The sequence below is a fragment of the Brassica oleracea genome, chromosome C3, assembly GCF_000695525.1.
Source record: "Brassica oleracea var. oleracea cultivar TO1000 chromosome C3, BOL, whole genome shotgun sequence".
NCBI classification, from domain to species: Eukaryota; Viridiplantae; Streptophyta; class Magnoliopsida; order Brassicales; family Brassicaceae; genus Brassica; species Brassica oleracea.
This window is the reverse complement of record NC_027750.1, coordinates 25,087,362-25,108,749: the sequence shown is the minus strand read 5'-3', so window position 1 is coordinate 25,108,749 and position 21,388 is coordinate 25,087,362. Positions and strand designations below refer to the sequence as shown.

The 21,388-nt window shown below is 31.6% G+C and overlaps 2 protein-coding genes across 2 annotated transcripts; one reads left to right on the top strand and one right to left on the bottom strand.

The window, feature by feature from the left end:
- Positions 1 to 5,014: 5,014 nt before the first annotated feature.
- Positions 5,015 to 6,373, top strand: LOC106328383 (probable BOI-related E3 ubiquitin-protein ligase 3). Its single transcript, XM_013766818.1, has 2 exons — positions 5,015 to 5,659; positions 5,743 to 6,373. The coding sequence occupies exons 1-2, from the start codon at positions 5,174 to 5,176 to the stop codon at positions 6,277 to 6,279; spliced, it is 1,023 nt and encodes a 340-aa protein (XP_013622272.1). The 5' UTR covers positions 5,015 to 5,173; the 3' UTR covers positions 6,280 to 6,373.
- An 8,804-nt stretch (positions 6,374 to 15,177) lies between these two features.
- On the bottom strand, positions 15,178 to 16,866 carry LOC106333524 (transcription factor JUNGBRUNNEN 1-like). The gene is made up of 3 exons (XM_013771960.1): positions 16,533 to 16,866; positions 16,024 to 16,337; positions 15,178 to 15,661 (listed from the first exon to the last, which is right to left on the bottom strand). The coding sequence occupies exons 1-3, from the start codon at positions 16,738 to 16,740 to the stop codon at positions 15,272 to 15,274; spliced, it is 912 nt and encodes a 303-aa protein (XP_013627414.1). The 5' UTR covers positions 16,741 to 16,866; the 3' UTR covers positions 15,178 to 15,271.
- Positions 16,867 to 21,388: the final 4,522 nt, after the last annotated feature.

The window sequence follows — 21,388 nt, the reverse complement described above, 5'->3', positions numbered from 1 at the left end:
TTGTTTAAGTATTTTGTATTTAAAATATATTTTAACTTAACTGTTTTTCTTTAAAAGATTAAACTATTAATAGGTTTGGAGATAAAATTTTAAAAATAGAAAGACACTAATTTAGTTGTTGTTTTGAAATTTTAGATGCAACTTTTGTTAATACAAGAAACAAGAATTTGATATGTGTTTTAAGTGAGTAGGAAATGATTTTGTCCATAATTATATATATATAATCTAATTTTGAACAATAAGAATCATTAATATAAATATTTTGAATAAAATGAGAGAAATAAACTAGAAATATAGAGTTAAATATACTTATGTTTGGTTATCTTTGGATATTCTTTCGGGTTCGGGTATTACCCTTTCGGATTCGGATATTACCCTTTCGGATTCGGATATTACCCATTCGGATTCAGATATTACCCGAACTAGTTTAATACGTAATTTGTTTTGTTGTTCTAATTAGATGATTTTTAGACCGAGTTGGTGAATATATACTAGACAAACAATTATATTTCGAGTCTGCACTTATATTCTATAACAGCTTGATATATTAGATTTGAACACTAACCTGTTAATATAGTTTGCCGGTGATTTTTTTTCAAAATTTTGATTCTTAGATATGTATATGGAGTGAAATTAATTTTTACAGATGTCTTTTTTTTTAATTGACACTTATGTAATTCACTGAATTCATAAAAGAAGTTAAAAAAGAAACTTAACTCATATCAATGAAACAAAGACGAGAGCGAAAGCACAATTCTATAGAGGTAGAAAATGAAATCACTTATGGAGAGTCAATAGTAAACAAATCGAGAGCAGAAAACATAATCCCCTTTCGTCATTATACAACCGATGTTACCTATTTGGTTTTTGTGATTTATGTCAGCCGCAAAACTTAATTTCTTTTTATGCATATAAGGTCTTAAAAATAAATAAAATAAGATGTAATACGTTAACTCTTCAACAACGATGATATATTTAAGAGACCGACATTTGTATTCATAATTTAATAATCGATAAAGATTGTAGTGTTGCAAAATGTTAAAATCATTTCATAAACAAACATTATTATAAAAACTCACCCGCGTATCATCTAGTAATTCTTATATAGTGATATATATTCGTCTAAAATGATTATAATTAAATTAAGTGGTTGTTATCTTGTCGAGTTATATGGGTTTGTTTGGTAGAGGTTTGAGTTAGTGCTTTTATAAGAGTGGAAACCTATTAATCTTGAAAAAAATGAATTCGCTTTTTCTTATCGTAAAAATACAAAATATTTTTGGAATATATTGCTGATGGAAGTAACAAAAAAAATGGAAACACATTATTGAGATCTATGGATTACAATGACATGTGATGCCATCTCGAGCCGTATCCAATTCCTTGCGATCAACCAACTTTCCGATGCCTTAGCTTTCACGTATCTTGTGTTCGTCTATATCTATATACATGGCATTCATTTTTTGCTAAGTATACATGGCATTCATATTACATATATGGGATGTGCATGTTCTTTACCTTTATATATATACACAACAAGTACACAATCTTAATACATCTGTGTATGTATAAATGACGACGTCTATCAAGAATATATGGTAGAGGACCTTACGAACACTACACAATATTTTACGCATATAGGGATGATTAAAACGAGATTCCCTCGATAAAGGACTAATAAAGTTTGTTCCATATACAAAATTAGATGTGCAATTATGTTTGTATGACATTGTGATTCTCAGTTATGGTGAGCGGTCGAGATGATGTGAATAATATAGATCAACGACTTTTGTAAGTTCAAATAAAGAAACGGAAAGAAAATGTACCCCTGACCTACTTTGCCTCAATGGAGTGATTTTTCCCTCAAAAGCAGGCAAGCCAAAACCACTGACCTACTTTGATATTAATTTTGGTTCTATTCAAATTTTCTTTAATGATTTATTCACTAGACACCTCCTGGGTAAAGTAAAGCGAGATGATGAGCATGTTGATATCATTATACTATAAGCTTAAAAATAAAATAGTGCAGACGTGAGAGTTGAGACTCATTCAAATTATCTTCTTTTTTATCTGATGCTTATGCAAGTCTTATAGCTTAATTATATGTGAATGTGTCTTTTTAGAACGAGCCACTGCTTTGGCTTATTAGACAACTTGTATTTTATTTATTATCTTTGGTGAGGAATGAAAAATGAAATGATAATGGTTTGATACTACGATGTCAGGTGGACCCAAACAATAATAAAATGCCTGATTCGAGTATACGACTAATAATATAAAGATAATGGTCTGAAATGTAGATGAGGCAAAAGGCATGCCCATCTTAATGCGTTTGCTATGCTAACCTCGTGATTCTATGCCTCCCTTCATGTTCTTGCATTCCCAAACTACAACTTTATTTATCTGCTGGTGGCTTATAATAATGATAGTGTGCATCAAATATAGTTAATCATAAACTGTAATAATTCATTCGTCATTAGTTTATTTCTTCATTTGCTACATGTGATCGCCAGAAAACAAGGTCTCCACTCGCACTCAACAAAGAAAAAAACTGTAAATTGGTGTAAATGAACAAAAATACTGTATAAAAATGAACTAGTTGTAAAATTATTCATATGGTTCACCTTGCATGCGTGCATCTCAGCATCTGCATATGTATGATCGTGTAGAGTTTCGACGCGATAATTCATCCAAAATTATTCGTTGAAATTCGGAAGAGTTAGGTTGATTTCATTAATAGCCAGACGCGCTAGCAAGTAGTAAACACATAATGGAAATAAGATAAGCACAAGATTTTAACTACAGAATGAAAAAGATTGCTTGTTTTATTAATCAATTAAAACATATTTTAAAACGATAATGTTGATAAGAAAACTTATATAGCTTTGACATGCCGTGCAGACATTAATTATTATGATTAGCATTTATAACATATTAGTATTGTTATAGAGCATTGGTCAAAACGTATTTTATTATTAAAGTATAATTTTGAGTAAAAATCAACAACAGCTAATAAACTATGTTTAAAGTCCCTCGGAAACTCGCTAGGCGCTGTACGTACGTTCGGGTTGGGCCTAGCGAGTTGTGAAAAAATCAGAGATTAATCGAAGATTAATCGGAGATTAATTTTGTGTATTATTGTTATATATATAATTAAATGTATATGTTTACCAATTATTAAGCGTGGCCTAGCGGTTTGTGTACCTAAGTTTCAAAGTTTTAACCCGAGTGAAGAAGAGGTATTTTATGCTGTTTTTTTACCTTTTTCCTTTAATGAACACAAATTACTAAAATGTCCTTGTCTTCTTCCTCTCACCTGTCGAACCAGAAACCCTAAGTGCCGCGTTCTACCCCTGTTATTCCTCTATTTTCAACTGTTTTCAATGATTTTTGACCTCATTATGCTAGATTTTTACCGAATCACAAGATTATGAGCATAAAATTTCTAAAAAAGATATTTTTTTGCTAAGGAACCGAGTTTTTAAGCGAATCGGACCAAATCGCCACGGCTCCTTACCGAGTAGCGTTTAAACGCCGATTAAACGGGCAAGGTGGCCGCGTTTTAGAACAAGGGTTTAAACGGACAAACTTGGAAAATATCAAACAGTTTAATATCAAAAGTGTAAAACTAAATACTTTTCGAGAGAACATATACCCATATAATTCTCCACCTAGCTAAGTTGAACGTAGGACACCACAAACATGTTCCTTGATAAGAAGACATTAATAAAACAAATATGAAAAGATGTTCATAGAAGAAGAAGTTTAAACGTATATAAAACGTCAGCAATCAATTTTTTATATTAAAGATGGTGAATATACGCCAAAGTAATGATAATAAGAGAAAGAGACTAATTAATTAATTTTCTTACTAATGTTCTTCTCTCAAGTTTTCTCATTAAACTAAAATTGAAACAAATTGAAGAATAATGCCAAGCTCTGGCACTTCAGACGTGCTCATGCGACCCTCGTATCACGGCAACTCTATCACACGTGGACCATGGGTCCCACTTTAAGAGTTTTGTATTATTTGACACGTTGCATTGTGCCATTGCCAGTGACCGTATCTAGTCGTCTGCCCATTTACGGATTCCCGTTGGAATCTGACGGGATAGTCTGTTTTTTTTTTTTTCAGAAAAAAAATTCAAAACTAGTCTGTTGAAACGGATAAGACGCTACTCATTTTTTTGTATTTTCCGTTTTATAAAAAATACAGTATAATAATATTAATTGATTCTGAATTTTCCGAACCTCTTTTTGAAATTCATGCATGCAAAGCATTTAATTCGGAGTTAAAAAGGATAAAAATATAGAGTAAATCCCAACATAGTGGCATGTATTCTATAATTATATATGCAATGTATGCACGTATGATTTGGGAACTACGTTATTTAATATGGTACTGGCATGTTTCAAAACGATACGATAAGTAATAATTTAAGATTGTCACAAGACACACAACTCTTGTCACATGAGCCACCTCTTTTGTAGGACCATAATTTTGGCATTTATATATCAGCATTTACGTATGTATAAGTTCACACATACAATGAATCTTCCACGGTTACTTACACTAAACATTATTGTAACCAATAAAGATTTTATCAGTTGTCAGTTCTGACCAGTGAAGTTAATGACGAAGAAGAAAACAAGACAAAGAGTTAGGCGAAAGAGAGAAACAAGAAGTTTAAAGTTAAAAACCAAAGAAAGTAAAAGAGTCAGATATAGATATTATGATTTTGACCGTAACTCTGAGCCAAAGATTTACATGTGTCATTGTCAAATTTTTTTTTATCATGAAGAAACGCTGGAAAAGGCAACTTCTTTAATGGTCACTGGTCAGCTTGATAACGTAAGAATCCTCAGGCTTTATTTTTTTAATTTTAATATTCTAGCTTTTTTCCAGTAATAAAATATATAGAAAACAACAAAACTGCAATAAATAAAATAATTAAATTACAACACATCAATCTTGCCCCCTGTTCTCTATAAATTGGCAGACGAGGGAGTCTTCGGTTCTGCTTTAAAATTTGCTTTTAGTTTTTTTTTTCCTCTCTACAAAACCATAATTAAAAACCCCACAACCTCCGTTTCTTCTTCCACCACCAGCTTTCACGTTTCTAGAGGTTACATTTAATAGCTTTGAACCACTCTCTCGATTTACAAAACGTCGATGGCCGTTGAAGCTCACCATCTTAATCCTCTGTGTTCTCCTAACGTCGCGGGTGATTTTCTTTACAGAGACATGATGCATCCACTTGAAGCAAACAGTTTCGTCTATAACAACCAGATCAGATATGGCAACGTTCCAGCAGCTACGACGCCGTTTAACCCCACCGTGGAGTGTCAAAGTTCTCTGTTGAATCCAACTTACAACATCTCACCGGTTGATTATTTGGTTCACCAGTCTATAAAACCGACGATTCATTCCGTTGACAGCTCCGTTACGTTCAACAGCGAGAATAATGGCAACAACGTTGACTTTCTTCGTCCTGGTTCCTCCTCGTCTCCGAGAAAACGCCGTAGAGAAGAATCAGTCCTTGTTAGTCCTATGCCAAGCCAGAAACGTAGCATTGATCCTCTCATGTTCCTTGGTCAAGACTTGTCTTCTAACGTCCAACATCACAGCTTCGATATCGACCGCTTGATCTCTAATCACGTAAGCGATATATTACATATTTTTAGACATAATATTTTTGTCTGGTTCGTATTGACTCACGTTGGTCGACAATATTTTATTAGGTCGAAATAATGCGACTGGAGATTGAAGAGAAGAGAAGGACGCAAGGTAGGAAAATAATGGAAGCTATTGAACAAGGTTTGATGAAGAAACTAAAAGCCAAAGACGAAGAGATCAACCACATAGTTAAACTAAACTTCTATCTCGAAGAGAAGGTTAAGTCTCTATGCGTAGAGAATCAGATATTGCGTGACGTGGCACAGTCTAATGAAGCCACCGTGAACGCTCTACGTTCAAACTTACAACAAGTTCTTGCCGACGTGGAACGTAGGGAGGAGACTACGGCGGCTGACGACACGCAGTCTTGTTGCGGAAGCAATAACGAGGGTGATAGTAAGGAGAAGTGGAGGTTAGTGGGAGAGGCGCAGGATACGATAACAAGGACGATGTGTAGAAGCTGTGGAAAAGGAGAAGCAAGTGTGTTACTGTTACCATGCAGACACATGTGTCTATGCACAGTGTGTGGATCTTCGGTTAACACTTGTCCGGTCTGTAAATCTCCAAAGAACGCTAGTCTCCATGTTAATCTTTCCTCGTGAAAACTAGGAAAATTGTAAATGTCCTAAAAATAGTAACTAGTTGAAACAATTAATTTCTATATCTTGGATATAAAAAACTGTTCGTTCTTTAATTTTTGTCTCCGTGATGACGATGGAACACGAATCTTTGACATAAGTGTCAGTTCTTTAATTTCGAAGGGGTCGCTGAAAATCGTGGGTTAGGTTTACACCCACTTACCGATGTCTTTTCCCATCTTTTGTGTGAAATTGCACCAAATAAAGGGACAAGTTTCGTGGTTCAACTACTAGTCTTTACTCCAAATATCAACGTCACTTTCACGAGATGGGTTTTCACTAGCATATGCTTTTGTTGAGCCATTATTGCTTTTTTTGTTTATATTCCTTTTTTGATCAAAGATAAAGCAAGTGGGTATAAGTCGTGGGGGTATGCGTGACAGTCTATCAAACCAAAAGCCATTTCAACTTTTCCTCTGTACCGGAGTGAACTGATGCTGAAAAGACCTAAGGAGTGGGTCAAGTGCAAGTTAGCTAGTGGCAGATTTTAAGCGCATGTTAGAAAAGAAACCGAGGTTTGACTAGCCGTTAGGACATAGCACTGAACTGGCGCGTGGGAACATAACGGTGGCGGTAAATGGCAAAGACTGACGTGGAGGACGCGCGCAAATGTCGCTGTGTCGAAGAGAGTGGGTCCAATGTTCTGTAGTTTCCTTTTTTATTTTTTATTTTTTATTTTTGTCACTGGTTCTGTAGTTTCCTAAATTAACGTTATCCAGTTTACTCTATTTTCTGAAAGAAAAAAAAAAACGAGAATTGTCAAAGAAAAAGGACAAAACTATTTAAATCAGAGTTCTATTCTTTCTTTTGTGGTAATTTGATCGTGAACGTAATAAAACCTTTTTTTTTAACTTATAGGAAGGAATTCAGGCTAGACTCTAATTTTTTGGCTCGAGATTATTTTTAATATCTTCTATTGTTGTATAAATATTATTTTCAGCGGAAATCAAACTAGATGTATACCAAAACTATTTTTTTGTGATAAACTACTAGGCAAATACATAGTTAGTAAAAAAAAAATACATAGTTAGTAGTATACTTTTATTTTAGATCAAAACTTGGTGTTTTGTCTGTATGCGAATATTTATTAGTTTAAATCCAATCAGTACAATAACTTATTATTTATCTTTTTAAAAATTAAATTAAACATCAAATTATTTATATTTGATAAATATTTTTTATTAAAAACACTCAAATATTAAAAATATTTTAGAAAATATTTTTGTGAAAATATTTTTACCTTATTGATATTTGATTATAAATTATTGTATATCTTAATTTAAAAAAAATATAATAAAAAATATTATTTTAAGATAACAACACAATATATATGAATTATCATATTTTTTAAAAAGTATAATATTGGTAATATAAATTTTTTTTTGAATTATATATATATTAAATTCATTAAGATAACAACACAATATATAAATCTTCTTAAAAAATATTATGATATTATTAATATATAATTCGTTTTTAACTATATCATAGAATATATATAAGTTCATTAAACATAACAGTAATATTGACCAGTTCGAATACAAAAAATTATTTCGCAAATAATAGTATAGTATTTAAAATACTCGAGATAAAGATAACAAGAGGTTGAGCATATGTTTATTTTTGGACCAAAATATTCGTAATACTCTGAGATAAGGATAACAAGAGGTATATATTTGTAAAGCTTTTGGAGGAATAGATTTGTACGGTGGTCATGAACTGAGGATATTGATAAGATAGGTTTAAGAAAGGTCTGGATTAGAACATAAATTAACGTATTAAAATGTACTTGAATTGATAGATTGGCTTAGGAAAGAACAAAGTGAAATTAAAGAATCGATGCGCGTAAAGTAACACGCCTGTGCTGTCCCTTTCATATCGAAGACACGCAAGTTTTTCTAATTTTTATATATTTATTTGACTGCCTCCATTCCACCCAACACAATCACCATATCATCTTCGTATATTTAAATAGTCTTTTCGTTGTCAAATATTTCAATGCCAATATGTGTTTGTTAATCATTCAATGCTGTATTTATAAGCCATCATGCAATCAACCACGGCATCGTCAAGTAAACGGGTATTAAAATGTTATGCACGTCAATGGAAGTTTGACTGGAATTATATAGTTTTGATATAGTGTAACGAGTTAATAAATACGCACGTAAATGTGCAGGATCTTAGACTAGAGAGAGACTTCGAGGAACCAGGGACCGGTTTAGTTTGTTCGAAGCATGTGAAATGTAGTTGTTCACGTTCTCATTGACGCCACTTATTAAATAGTTTATTATCGATGTTATCTAATTTCTACTATCTTTTGAAAAACAAATACTGAAACATTTATATCAATAGAAAGAGATCGTATAAAATTCACCGCTAGAATAGCGCTTTGTCATTGATTAGGTCGTATATATAGTACAAATAATTTGAGCACGACTCTGAACTTATTTCTGGAATGGTCCCGGCTAAATCATCAATGGTCACATTATTATTGCCGTCTCTTCACGCTATTTTTGTAGTTTTATTAACTTATTTGTTACTATTAACAAGATACGGACGTCTGCAATTGTGAATCATCATCAAGTCAGGTCAAGCAATCAATTACTCGATCTTTTTTTGCTTATTTTTAAATCTAAACGAACTACATTGACTAACTTACTAATTTATTCATCTTGCTTCTATCACATACCAAAGTCCACTTTAGGTTCTGATAGGGGACGTAAGGTTATGTATGGAAAACTTAGCTTCATCTTTCCTCTAAAACATACCAAGGTGTATTTTAGGTTCTGATAGGAATGTATTCAGAACCTACTAATCTTTCTTCTTCTTTTTTTTTGTGCACAACTAATCTTTCTTCTAACACGTGCCAAAGTTCACTTTAGGTTCTGATAAAGGCCGTAAGGTTATGTACGCAAAACCTGCGCTTATTTTTCTTCTAACACATACCGAAGTTCGCTTTAATTTTTGATAGGGCCGTTAGGTTATGTATGTAAAACTTACGCTCATCTTTCTTGTAACACATACCAAATTTTTCACTTTAGGTTTTGATAGGGCTGTAAAAATTGTATGCAAAACCTACGCAATGCGCAACTACACACCATTTCCTTTTTTTAAAGGAATAAATCATTTATCAAAGAAGAGATTACAATAGTACGATTTTATATAAGTAGTAAACTTGAATTGGCAACTCGAATAAGGACAGATGGTGGAAGGAGATTGTCGGCAGAAAAAAGAAGCTATTTTAATTAGGGAACAAATCGTAAAAGTGGAGTCCACAAAGAAAAGGACAGGGAAGCCAAACTCGAGCATCTAAAAACTCTTAAAAACACTACACAACACACATCCACATCGCATTGCCGGGCCCACGACATCTTTTTCTATATTTTTATTTTTTAATTGGGTCGTTTTTGGCCCACTTGAGGGACCGTTTCTCCTTTATTCCCCTTCTCCAACACGTGAAGTTGATTCCAGACTTGGAACTTTCCTCGACTTCAATTTAAACATCAAACAAAACTCTTCATCTTATACATTATTATATTTTATAATCTATCAGTTATATATTATTGCTATCAACCGTGAAAATTAAGATGAGGGGAATGGTAGACTTTCTCTCTTCTCTCTCTCTCTAAGATTTTGAGAGTTCGAGAGTCGCGGTGGTTCCCCTCCCGAGCATAGACAATCGACTCTGGTACACGGCGGTCCTCTCGACGGCGTGTAGCCGGCTTTTGCTTCTGGTGGTTCGCGTTCCCTTCGGCGGAACTAGCCGGCGTTTTGGGTATTCTGTCTCGAGCCGTTTCGTGTGCTTGCGGTGGTGCTCTTCGGCCATAGAATTGGATGTTTGGGGTTTGGCATAGTTTGGTTTCCTCGGGAGTGATCGAGGTATGTGTCGGGTTTAAGGTGATTGTGGGCCTCAGCTTGGATGAGATCTCGATTTCGTTTCGATTGATCTCTCTAACACCTTTGATTGAAGAAGCTGATTCCATCAACCTTCCAATACAGTCGTTGGAGGTGGTTTCGGTGGTTTTGGCAAAGGTCCTGGGTGATTTCCCGGCGAGTCCAGTGAAACTCGCGGTTGTTTTTCGTCTTCGCCGTCGATCGATGACGGTGTCTGGTTATGTGACGCGTGTATCGCCTTGTTGTTTCGGGTTGTCACGCGTCTTCCTTTTTCGTTAAAGTCAACACGCGTTCTTTGGCGTGTAAACTTCGGCTTCTCCGACCAAGCTGTTTGGATCGGAAGCTGTGTTTTAGTTTGTTTTGTCTTTTGTTGGCCCGTTAGCTTAGGTTTTTAGGGGTGGGCCTTGTTTGTATGGTTTTTTTGTTTTGGGCTTTTGCCTGTTTAATAAAATATAGATGGAAAAAAAAAAAAAGATGATGGGTCATGTCATATCGGCACGCAAGAGCTTAATCTTCTAGTTGTGTGTTGTGTGAGTCACCTTCACCATCTGATAGAGTCACAACGAACAATTGATTTTTTTCTTTCTCAAATGAGCTTTCACAAAAGTCAAATACAATACAATAATACGGTGACACATTACACACTCCAAACAATACAATAGACATGAATAGTATAAAGAAAATTAGTTAGATTTTCGAATGGGATCACGTTGTAATATTAAAGTTCATCTTTTACTTTCAATATACTCAATAGTTAGATGATGAACATGGTTCACCCTTTTATATATAAGACATAATATATTCCACAACTTTGTCGGTGAGCTCACGGCAAGCTCCAAGCTTAAGTATAACGCGTTGTCGTTGATGCTCACGGATCTACGGTCTCTTTTGAATGAAAGCTTCAAGCGAATTAATAAAAGAGAGAAGTGATAGATGTCATCAGATCTAGGTGAGAGAGAGAGAAAAAGAGAAAAAGATAATTCAAAAAAGATATCACTGTCAGGAGAAAAAAAACATATTGTAAAAGGTGTTTAAGATTTTTTAGAGGGAAAAAAGTATCCCACATGTACAAAGTATGTCGAAATGTAAATGAAAGTTAAAAAGTAACTTTGAATGTAATATTTTCTACTTCATTAGTTATACATGAACATGTAAATATATTAAAAGAATAGTGCTTTTAGACAAAAACTTGGAGGAGACCTCACATTCATAAATGGTGTACCATGTCAACCATGGACCAACGATGATATCGATGGCCTTCTTTTTTTATATTTTCTTCTCTCTCAACCTTTTAGCAAATATTCTACCTTTCATACGAAAGTGGAACCCAACTTTCGGCTTCTATCAAAGTCGTCCATAGTCTCTGACGCAGTTAATAATTTTGTGATTAAGATATTGATGGTTTGTTTCAGTTGAAAATTGTTGCACTTGTCATGTGTGATTGTTCATTTGACATAAGTTTTAATCAAATCATAACCATAGGAATGGTGTTATCAGACCTAATTTTATTTTACATATGCCCAGGTTGCTAATCAAGTTTTAAAAAGAAGAATAGCTGTTTTAAGATTTGAAAACGTGAAACAAAATTAAATGTTTAGAAAACACCATAAAACTTTCGAGACGTGATTATGGAGCTACAAAGGGGCACGAAGGGGCACTGAATCATCATCTAAACTATATTGTTTGTTACTTTCTGTTTGGGAGTTCATTTGATACTCCCAAACTAGACTATTATCATTCATGTCAATTTGCTAAAGCCACAGGATATGTAATTTTTATTATTTTTTCTCTTGCTCAGGTCTTGGATCAATCAAATGATAGCAATTTAAACATTGTAGTGATATATCTAACTGTATTTTTCTCACTACGAAAAGAGGTGTGAGAGTATATCAAGGGTTTAAAGTAAAAGGAGTAGCCTATACCACTATTGTCTACTTGGCCTAATCCTATGCAAATATCATATCTTCACCTACTAAATTGTACAAATTAAAATATCAAAACACCGTGTTTCAAAAAAAAAAAAAAAAAAAAAAAAAAAAAAATCAAAACCCCATGTGTTTTTTTTTATCAAATCAAAACACCATATGTTTTAGTTGAGAACTAGATTTTGATAAGGGCGGGTATATATTTTGTTTTATGTTTTTGTTGAAATTTAATTTTTATATTTGTGTTTTGAGTCATATATATGTTTTTCTTTGTATAATATTTATCTTAAATGATTAATAAGAAATTTTAATAATTGTATTAAAATAGTTGGATCACACCTATATCAATAGGTCATGTTCATGTTTTAATAATATCATATATATTAAAACAGAAGTCACAACCTTGATTCATGTGTGATTTTTTAAAAAATGGACCTAATGAACATATTCTTAAAAAGTTATATTATATTTAATCTCTAATCTTATCATTTAAATTTTGGACCTACCATAAATTTTTATTGGGTTATCAATAATTGGATTTAAACAATAGATAATCTATTGGATTTATAGATAGTATAAATTAAATAGATATAATTTAATGTTGTAAAACTATACCTCCATATGTTAATAGTTTAAATATTTGTCGATGTTAACTTTTAAAATTATAAAGATTTTTTTTTAAATAACAAAAATCATATTATCTAACAATGATTAATCTTTACTACCTTAAACTAATGAAAACAAATTTTTTAAACTATATAGTTTATTTTAAAAATTAAACAAAAAATAAATGTTTAATTATTTACTCGATAATATAAATCTATGAAGCGAAAAGTTTAATTTTTTAAAAACTTTCTAAATTTGTGAAATGTTACAATTTTTTTGAATATGACAATACAACAATATTTTACTTATCTTTATATATATAGTTACGATTTTAATAATAAAATAATAATCCGAAAATAGATATATTGAAGAAGATATAAATACATGTGAAAGTTTGAAACAATCTATTCAGTGAAAAAAATATACCGTAAACTTATTATGTTTTAAAAATTGATAGACACAATATATATTATAATATATACCAATTTAGAATTGAAAACAAAAACATTTGCGGTTGCGCGGATCGAGATCTATTTGATGTTAATTTCAAAAGTTATATGTGGTTGTCAAATAGCCTACTACCCAAAGAATTAGGGAGTTACTTTTTTTTACATCAGATAAGTAGTTATGTTTTTAACTTTTAAAACCATAATATTAGATGCTACATACATTAAGAAGTTATTTTTCCTTTTTGGAAGAGTAAAACATGTAAATAATTTGTTGGACACAACTAATATCAACAGGGCATGATCCAGATTTAATAGTATTGATTTTAATTTGAAGCTTATGTTTTGTCCGAGACAAAACCACTATATGGTTAAGACATGACATTGATATATATTTGATAGGAACAAGACATGATGAACATTTATGGGTGAAGACTGTACTTCCGTATGGATGAAAAGAGGTGAGGAAATAGTTAGGTTATTGTCCACATTAGGAATAGGAACCAACTCAAAATAAAATAAAATCTAACGATTAATGTCACGTATAGTTCTCTAGTGAGGGCAAGTGGGAAAGTAACTTAGAGCTTACAATTCAAACAATTATTATATCCGGTTTTTGTAACAATGAATTTTGAAAGAAAGAGTAAATCAATGCAACGATGATAAGAATAACTTCAAAAGATAGAGAATATGGTAAAGCTTTTAAGAAAAAAATGATGGAAAAACAGGATATGCGTCGGCTACTTTGTCAAAGGGAGCATAATAGTAAAACACAGACTTGAGGCCGAAGATGACACAGTACTAAATTAAAAGATAGCAAGAAGTCATAGATATCATATACATTATACACATGTAATATTATTTTGTGTTCAATTAAAATGCAATCATGAAGATCACTACTCCCTGTATCAAAATAAGTGGGTTTTATTTTTACACAATAATTAAGAAATTACAAAATTTTATACAATCTTTCTCATTTATATAAAAACAACAATAAGTATAGAAACCAATAAAATATTAAATCGCAGAATATAAATAGTCAAAAACATAAAATTTCATTTATTTTTTACATAGAAACTTGAAAACATCACTTAAAATGAAATAATTTTTTTTTTATCTTAAAACACCACTTAAATTGATACGGATAGAGTATTGATCAGGAAGATTTATGCGATTTAAGATTCCAAGAAGAGTTTAATTTTATTTATTTTTCTCAGCTACATGATAATGATGATGAATAGTAGTGGTGCTAGCAAGGAAAATGAATGCTGATAATTGATGGATGAACGGTGTCCTTAGTGTCCAGCAGGCCAAGACAACAAGACAACACGATTACTTAATTGAATCAAGAAAGCAAATATGGACCCCGTCCTCCATAAAACTGGAGCATACAGATTGAGTCCCTACAAAATCAAGATGCTAAGTTGGATGATTGTGACACACTTTATTTCATATTTAGGATCCAATTTATCGCGACTCATTTTAATATTTAACATTTTACAAGTGAGGGGAAAACTTGTGCTTCTAACTTCGCAAGGCAATGTGATAAACTTCCAAATTTAATAACATGTAATTCACATATTTTTCTTGAAACCAAACTGTTACATGCCTTTTACCTTCCACTCTGTGGAGGGGATGACAATGACATGTTCAAGTTCAGCTGAAAAGTTTGGTTTATTTTACCCAAAACATAAAATAGTTGTAAATGGGCCGAAGAAGAAGGGAAAATGGAGCACTCAGACATACCAATAAGTCCAGTATGACAAAGATTAGTATGATTCACTTCAAGCCTTGCAAAAACTAAACAGGTTGCATCGAATATGAACATATTAACCGCAATTTCAGGCAGAAACTTATGGTCTAGCTGCAAAAACGTGCTCAAACACCCATGAAAACAAGAGAATATCATTTACCGAAAGGATTACCAAGAACAAAATAGGTCAGATTATTTGTAGGAGAAATGGAGAATTATAAATACATGGAGGATCAATATGGTTATATAGTGTATCTCCCTTGCAACAACCCACAAAATGTCCAAGTACTATAAAATTTATACTAGTAATTAACTAATCAGTTTAGAGACATCTAACTAAGAGAAGGGCCAAAAGCAAATTCCACAACCGTTCGAAGTTCATCCCAGTTCTCGTAGGTTATATTGTGAATCTCATGGTTTGAGAAATATGGACCCGTATAATCGTCTTGTGTAGTACTAGCTGTATCCATGAGAATGGGCTGGTGCTGATGAGGCGTTTGGTGAAGCTGAGACACGTTCCTCTCATAATTCCCTTTGCTTTCCATAATGTTGATGTTATTGGTACTAATAGTACTTTCATTGTCACCAAAACTGATATAAGCTTCTTGGTACTTAGATTGTTGCGGCTTCACGTGTTTGCCACCTGCTAATTCTCTCCAGTCTGGAGTGTATTTTCTACTAGACACATTTCTCTTGAATATCCGGCACAACGTCCACACTTCCTGCAGTTGTATTATATGAACCAATCATTAATGTTGTGAACAAGCACAAGGAAAACAAGAACATTTAGAGGAAACATAATTAAGGCAAATATAAGTTTTAGAGTTTGAATATTGATTATGTGAATGAATAATCTACAACCATTACATCCTTATTTTATATAATGTTTTTTTTTTACCAATGAATGTAGCCTTTTACTTGTCTACTGAGATTTAAGTTATTTTCAGCATCAACAATTATCGTTTATTATTTTATAATGGGGAGATTCCACACCGAAGCTTGTAAACATTTGTATGCTTCAAACGTGTAGCCAACCATAATAGATATGATTATGAATTCATGATTGAGTTGGTTACAAACTTACAGCATGTAACATGGCAGGTGGAGTAGGGTTAAGGTGGGTGGAGCCACCAGGGATTGTGTCATTAGCTGTGGGGAGGCGAAACTCGTGCATCATCCAATCTGTCTTGCTTCCTTTCCCGGCGCTTCCGATGTAATAAACGAGTGTCTTCTTTAAACCGATTACGGATTTGCTGGATCCATCCGAGTATACTGGCTTATCGATTCCGGTAGCTTTCCAGAAACCAGAACCAGTCACTCGGTTAGGTCTTATACTGTTTCTGTACTTTCTTCCTCTCTTGCAGAAGAAGTAGCTCTCTTTCTCTGTGTTCCTTAACCCTTCAAACAAAAACACCTTAGATCAGCAGCTTATATCTACAATCTTATGCGTTATTTTACTACAAACATGCATGCAGTATCTATGTATTTTTTTTATTTGTAATAAGATTAAACACTTCCATACTTTTTTTATATACATGCAATTATATGGTTTTGAGCAAAAGAACCAATTAAGAGTGAGCAAAAAATACTTACGAGGAAGATCCCATGGGTCAAATTTATAGATATCAATATGGCTGATGATCTCATCGATCTTGCTGGGTTTCTTGAGTAGTACTTTCTTAGCGAGATAAAACCCTACAAGCTCCTCATCGGTAGGATGAAACCTAAACCCTGGAAGCTTTAACTTTTGTTCCTCCTCTTCTTCTTGTTCTCCCCTTCTTTTGTCACATGAACCCATCATCTCCTCTATGCCTTTGGTTTACTATTTTCTCTTTTGGCTTTTAGGACTCATACAAAAGAATCTTCTTGAAATTATATAAAGAGAGTTTGTGTTAGTTTGTGTCCATAAAAAATTAAAATTCGGTCAAGTCATTCATGTTGACTTATTGATAGCAGTTGATAGATCAATGATCCGACTGGGTAAAAGTCCTTCGAGCTTGAGACTTTAGAATTAGTCTCTTGGCATTATGCCTCTGTTGTGTCCCTTTAGACGTGGACCCAATATGATGCTTTTACGGGTTTACCCTTCGTGAGAATAGGGAAAACGCCAAGGAGAGGACTGACTTCTGGCATCCTAATTTATTTTGTGGACTTCTCTTCCGATATTGTCTGGCGAGATTCAATTGTTTCAACTTCCAAATATTAGATTTCTTCTAGGCTCATCATTGTTGTTTGCATATTATTCTCGAACACGAAGAGATTACAGTATATACTTCCTCTGTTTCGTAAAGAAATGAAACGTATGTAGTGGTCAGAATAGCGCTTCCTTCTGATTCTAGAAAACGTTTGAAAAAAAAACCGAGAAAATTACCGAGCAGGTGCAACAGCCATCGAACTAGATTTTTCATAAATTTGAGAATTTTTCGTTTTTTCCTTTATCAGAGAGGGATCCTTTAGGGGTATTTAGTAACTCTAGCATTTCTTATTTACTCGAACAACAAAGGAGAAGTGTTTTAGCAATTCGACCGAAATGAGAGGTTGTTTACATACTCGAACACTTTACATTTTATGGATCTTTTGTTAGATAATAATAATGATAAACTGTAAATTTCAAAAGAATAATTTATATATTAAATTTCTATTTATTTGAATTTGTGAAAATATAATATTTTTAATATATGCGAAAATTTGTAATATATATTCGTTTGAAACAGATATCTATCATCATGATTTTAACCCATATTCCAACGTCGTGCTCGTAAAGGTAAGATTTGTATGCTTTGTTTCGAAATTTTAACTTGGAGAAATGAACAAAAGAAAAAGAGAAACACATGAGGATTTTTATGTTTTTCTATTTGGTAATTTCTACGAAAGTGACAAGGACAAAGCTACCTAATGAAGACCGAATATTATATTCAGCTCTTTTCTCACTTCCAAAAATATTTTACCAGTTGTTATAGTTCAACTTAATTTTGTACATGAAGCAATTGTTTTTTTTATTTGAACAAATACATGAAGCAATTGTTAAAATCTATTTTAAAACGAAAAGTAACTATCTCACCTAATTAACAAAAAGGTAAATCGGATCTCTTCTCTTTCAACACATCATAATAATACTTTGAATATGTCAAATTTATTTTCACTTTTAAAACGACAAAATACTAATTTTAAAGTTTGCTATATCGATTTTTTCATGTTGATCGTATACCTCTACAATTACACATATATCTCAACAGTTAATTATTTTAAAATAAAACTAAACCCTAAAGTTTAAAAATATCTTATATTAGCTATAAGTTTTTTTCGGCTAAAATAAAACAATGATATGTTTATTTCATACGATGATAGTTTAGATGATTTTTTTATGCCAAATGCATTGGTTGTGATAACTGATAGGTGTAAATGTAACTATTTGAAAACCTATTGATCGGAGAAGCCTGCTTAAAGCTGTGGAAATATTGTCAATTAAAGACTTTAAAAGAGACCGAAAGCAGTCAGATTAACACTATGGCTTCGAATGGGTAAAGCAGATAAAAAAAATGCAGATCAAATAGAAATATAGATCAAGCAGAACAAATGCAGATCAAGCTAATTCAATAAATTATTGTACTTAAATAAATGTTGATTTTTTTAATGAAAATTAAATTTCTAAACGTAAATGATGTAATGCACATTGATGTAATGCAGTTTAAATGCAGATTAAATGTAGATATTTGGGATGCAAATCAATCTGCATTTTATTTACTATTCAAGTTTTAATTGCAGTTCAGTAATATTGTAGATTGGATTGCACTGATCTGCATGCAGATTAATAATAGTCATTAAAATGTTGATCTGCAAAAATCAAGAAAAAATGTTGGAATTTATGCAAATAACCAATGAATGAAAATCTAATTTTTTTTTTGTTAATTATTAATAAACAATGTAATTTCTCTTACTTCACTACAAGTCATAAATAATATTTACATTGATAGAAAAAAATATATACCATAGTTCATTTTATTTTTATTCTTGATAATAAGTAATATAATTTAAATAACTAATACTTGTTTATAAATTGATATTTTATAATATTGTATATAATTAATTTAACGAAAGCTTATATGTTATTTTTAATTTAAAATTTATTATATGTATTTAAGAACTTGTATTTTCAGTTTAGATATTCATTTTCAATATTTTTTTTTCTAAAATTTAAACAAATATGATAATTAGTAAATTTATTTATCAAATAGATTTACATTTGTTTTGTATAGTCGTGTTTAGGCATGTTTAATTATATATATCTTTTATAACATTTTAATTTATATTTAATTAATATATTTATAATTCTGTTTCAGTATGTAGTAATAGATGTTATTTTCTTATCGTAGTAAAATATATGACCATTAAAAATTATGTATAATTTTTCCAACAATTAATTAATATTTTTATATAAATAAATATAATGAATTCATGCACAATGAAAAATATCAAACATATTTTTGTTTTTACATATTCTCTTTGTTCCATCATGATAGATTTTTTTGAAAACACATTAAATCAATATAATAAATATGATTATAGAAAAATAATATATTTTTTTTATAATTTAGTTGAAGTATGTTATACATTTTATTTTGTATCCTTTTAAAATATATGATCAATAAAATCATGTATTATATATTCAAAAAGTAATTAATATTTTAATATAAAGTAGTTTCATAAATTTATGCATATACTTTCATATTTGATAATTCATAATTTAACTATATACTTTCATATTTGTCAATTCATAATTTAATTGCATACAATTATAAATGTTAAAGGTTATTTATAATTATTTAATTTCAATAAAATATCAAACATATTATTTTGGTTTTACATATAAATTTATGCATTTTATATTTTGAAATTTTAAATGAAGATTTTGCTGATACAATAACATATATAAAAATTGACAATATTATTTTTATAGTTGAACCAAATGGTAAGAAAGAACTGAATAAATATACAAAAATAAGAGCAAAACAAGAATACTCTCTATAATTTCTGTAATGGTGATGAATTTTTATGTAATTTTAAATTTCACTATTCTTATTAAAACGATTATATTTATTGATATTTTGTCAAAATGATATTTATTACTTATTTATAATAAGTTATATTATGTTTAGATATTTAATTTTCATTTAAAAAAATTCAACATTTATTTAAGTACAATAATCTACACTATAATAGGGCAGTTGCATCACTCCTGATGCGACACGTCATCGATATGGGTCTCACTTTTAAAAAGTGTGAAAAAAGTGTCAAGTCTGTTACTCGAACCCGAGTTATTGAGATCTAAACAACAACATTTATACTACTGAGCTAAAGGATTCTTTGTACATTGATGGCTGAAACAAATATATATTTATGAAGGTCGGAAACCTTTGCTTCTTCGGTTTTCTCTGTAGGACCCACACTTATTTATTTTATCTAATGATTTAATAAATACTTTATAACTCACGTTTTGAAATGAGATTCGTTTAAAAAAAGCCCAATAAATCTCTTTGGTCTGTGAGCGTTCTCTTCAATGGAAATTTAGGGCTTTCAATTTTTAATCATCGGTTCATGACTCATCTAAGAAACACAGATTGACTCTTTGAGTTTCATGAATCAGTTTTTCTTCTTTAGTCTCTACATTTCCCCATCTTTAATAAATTCATCCTCGATTCTTTTATTTTTCCTGATAAATCACGATTGTGTGGTTTTAATTTTCTTTGGTCATCCTTTGCTTGCACCCTTTGATCTAACCAAGAAAAAGAAGAAGACATTTCTCGTTCAGGATGCCATCGAGGACTCAGCTGAGTCACACAGGAGACATACTATCCGTTGCCTGATTGTTCAAGAAGAGCATGTGCTGTGAAACATATTTGTTTCTTTTCATCAGTTGCTTTGTTTAATCTTTTTTCCTGCAAATAATGATGGCTTTGACAGTTCATTCACGGGAGCCAAGAAGTAAAAGAAGAAGAAGCCAGTGAGTGTTTGACATTTTCTGTCTTCCTGAGTTTTTTTTTTCCATTCATTAAACTTGGATTTTGAAGATTATGTGCCTCACATTCTTTTTATTTTGATGGTTGTTAGGTTGAATGAAGATCATTGAATAAAGAAAATGTCGATGCTTATGAAGATTTAGAGGGTACTTTATATTTCTTTCTCTGATAATTTTAGAGACATAAATTTGAACCTTACAGAGGGTATATTTCAGAGCATCCTAATGATGAGGAAGAGGTGGAGGGAATTGATCTGCACCAGCTACGTTACCCGTGGGAGGGAAGTGACATGGATTACTTATACGACGAGGTAAGCATATCATTAGATGGTTTGCGGTCCATCTTTGAGAGTCATCGATTGTAAGTGTCTATCATTTTAAAGTTGTACGACATTAAGATGTAAAGAATTACTAATCACGATTACCTTACTAG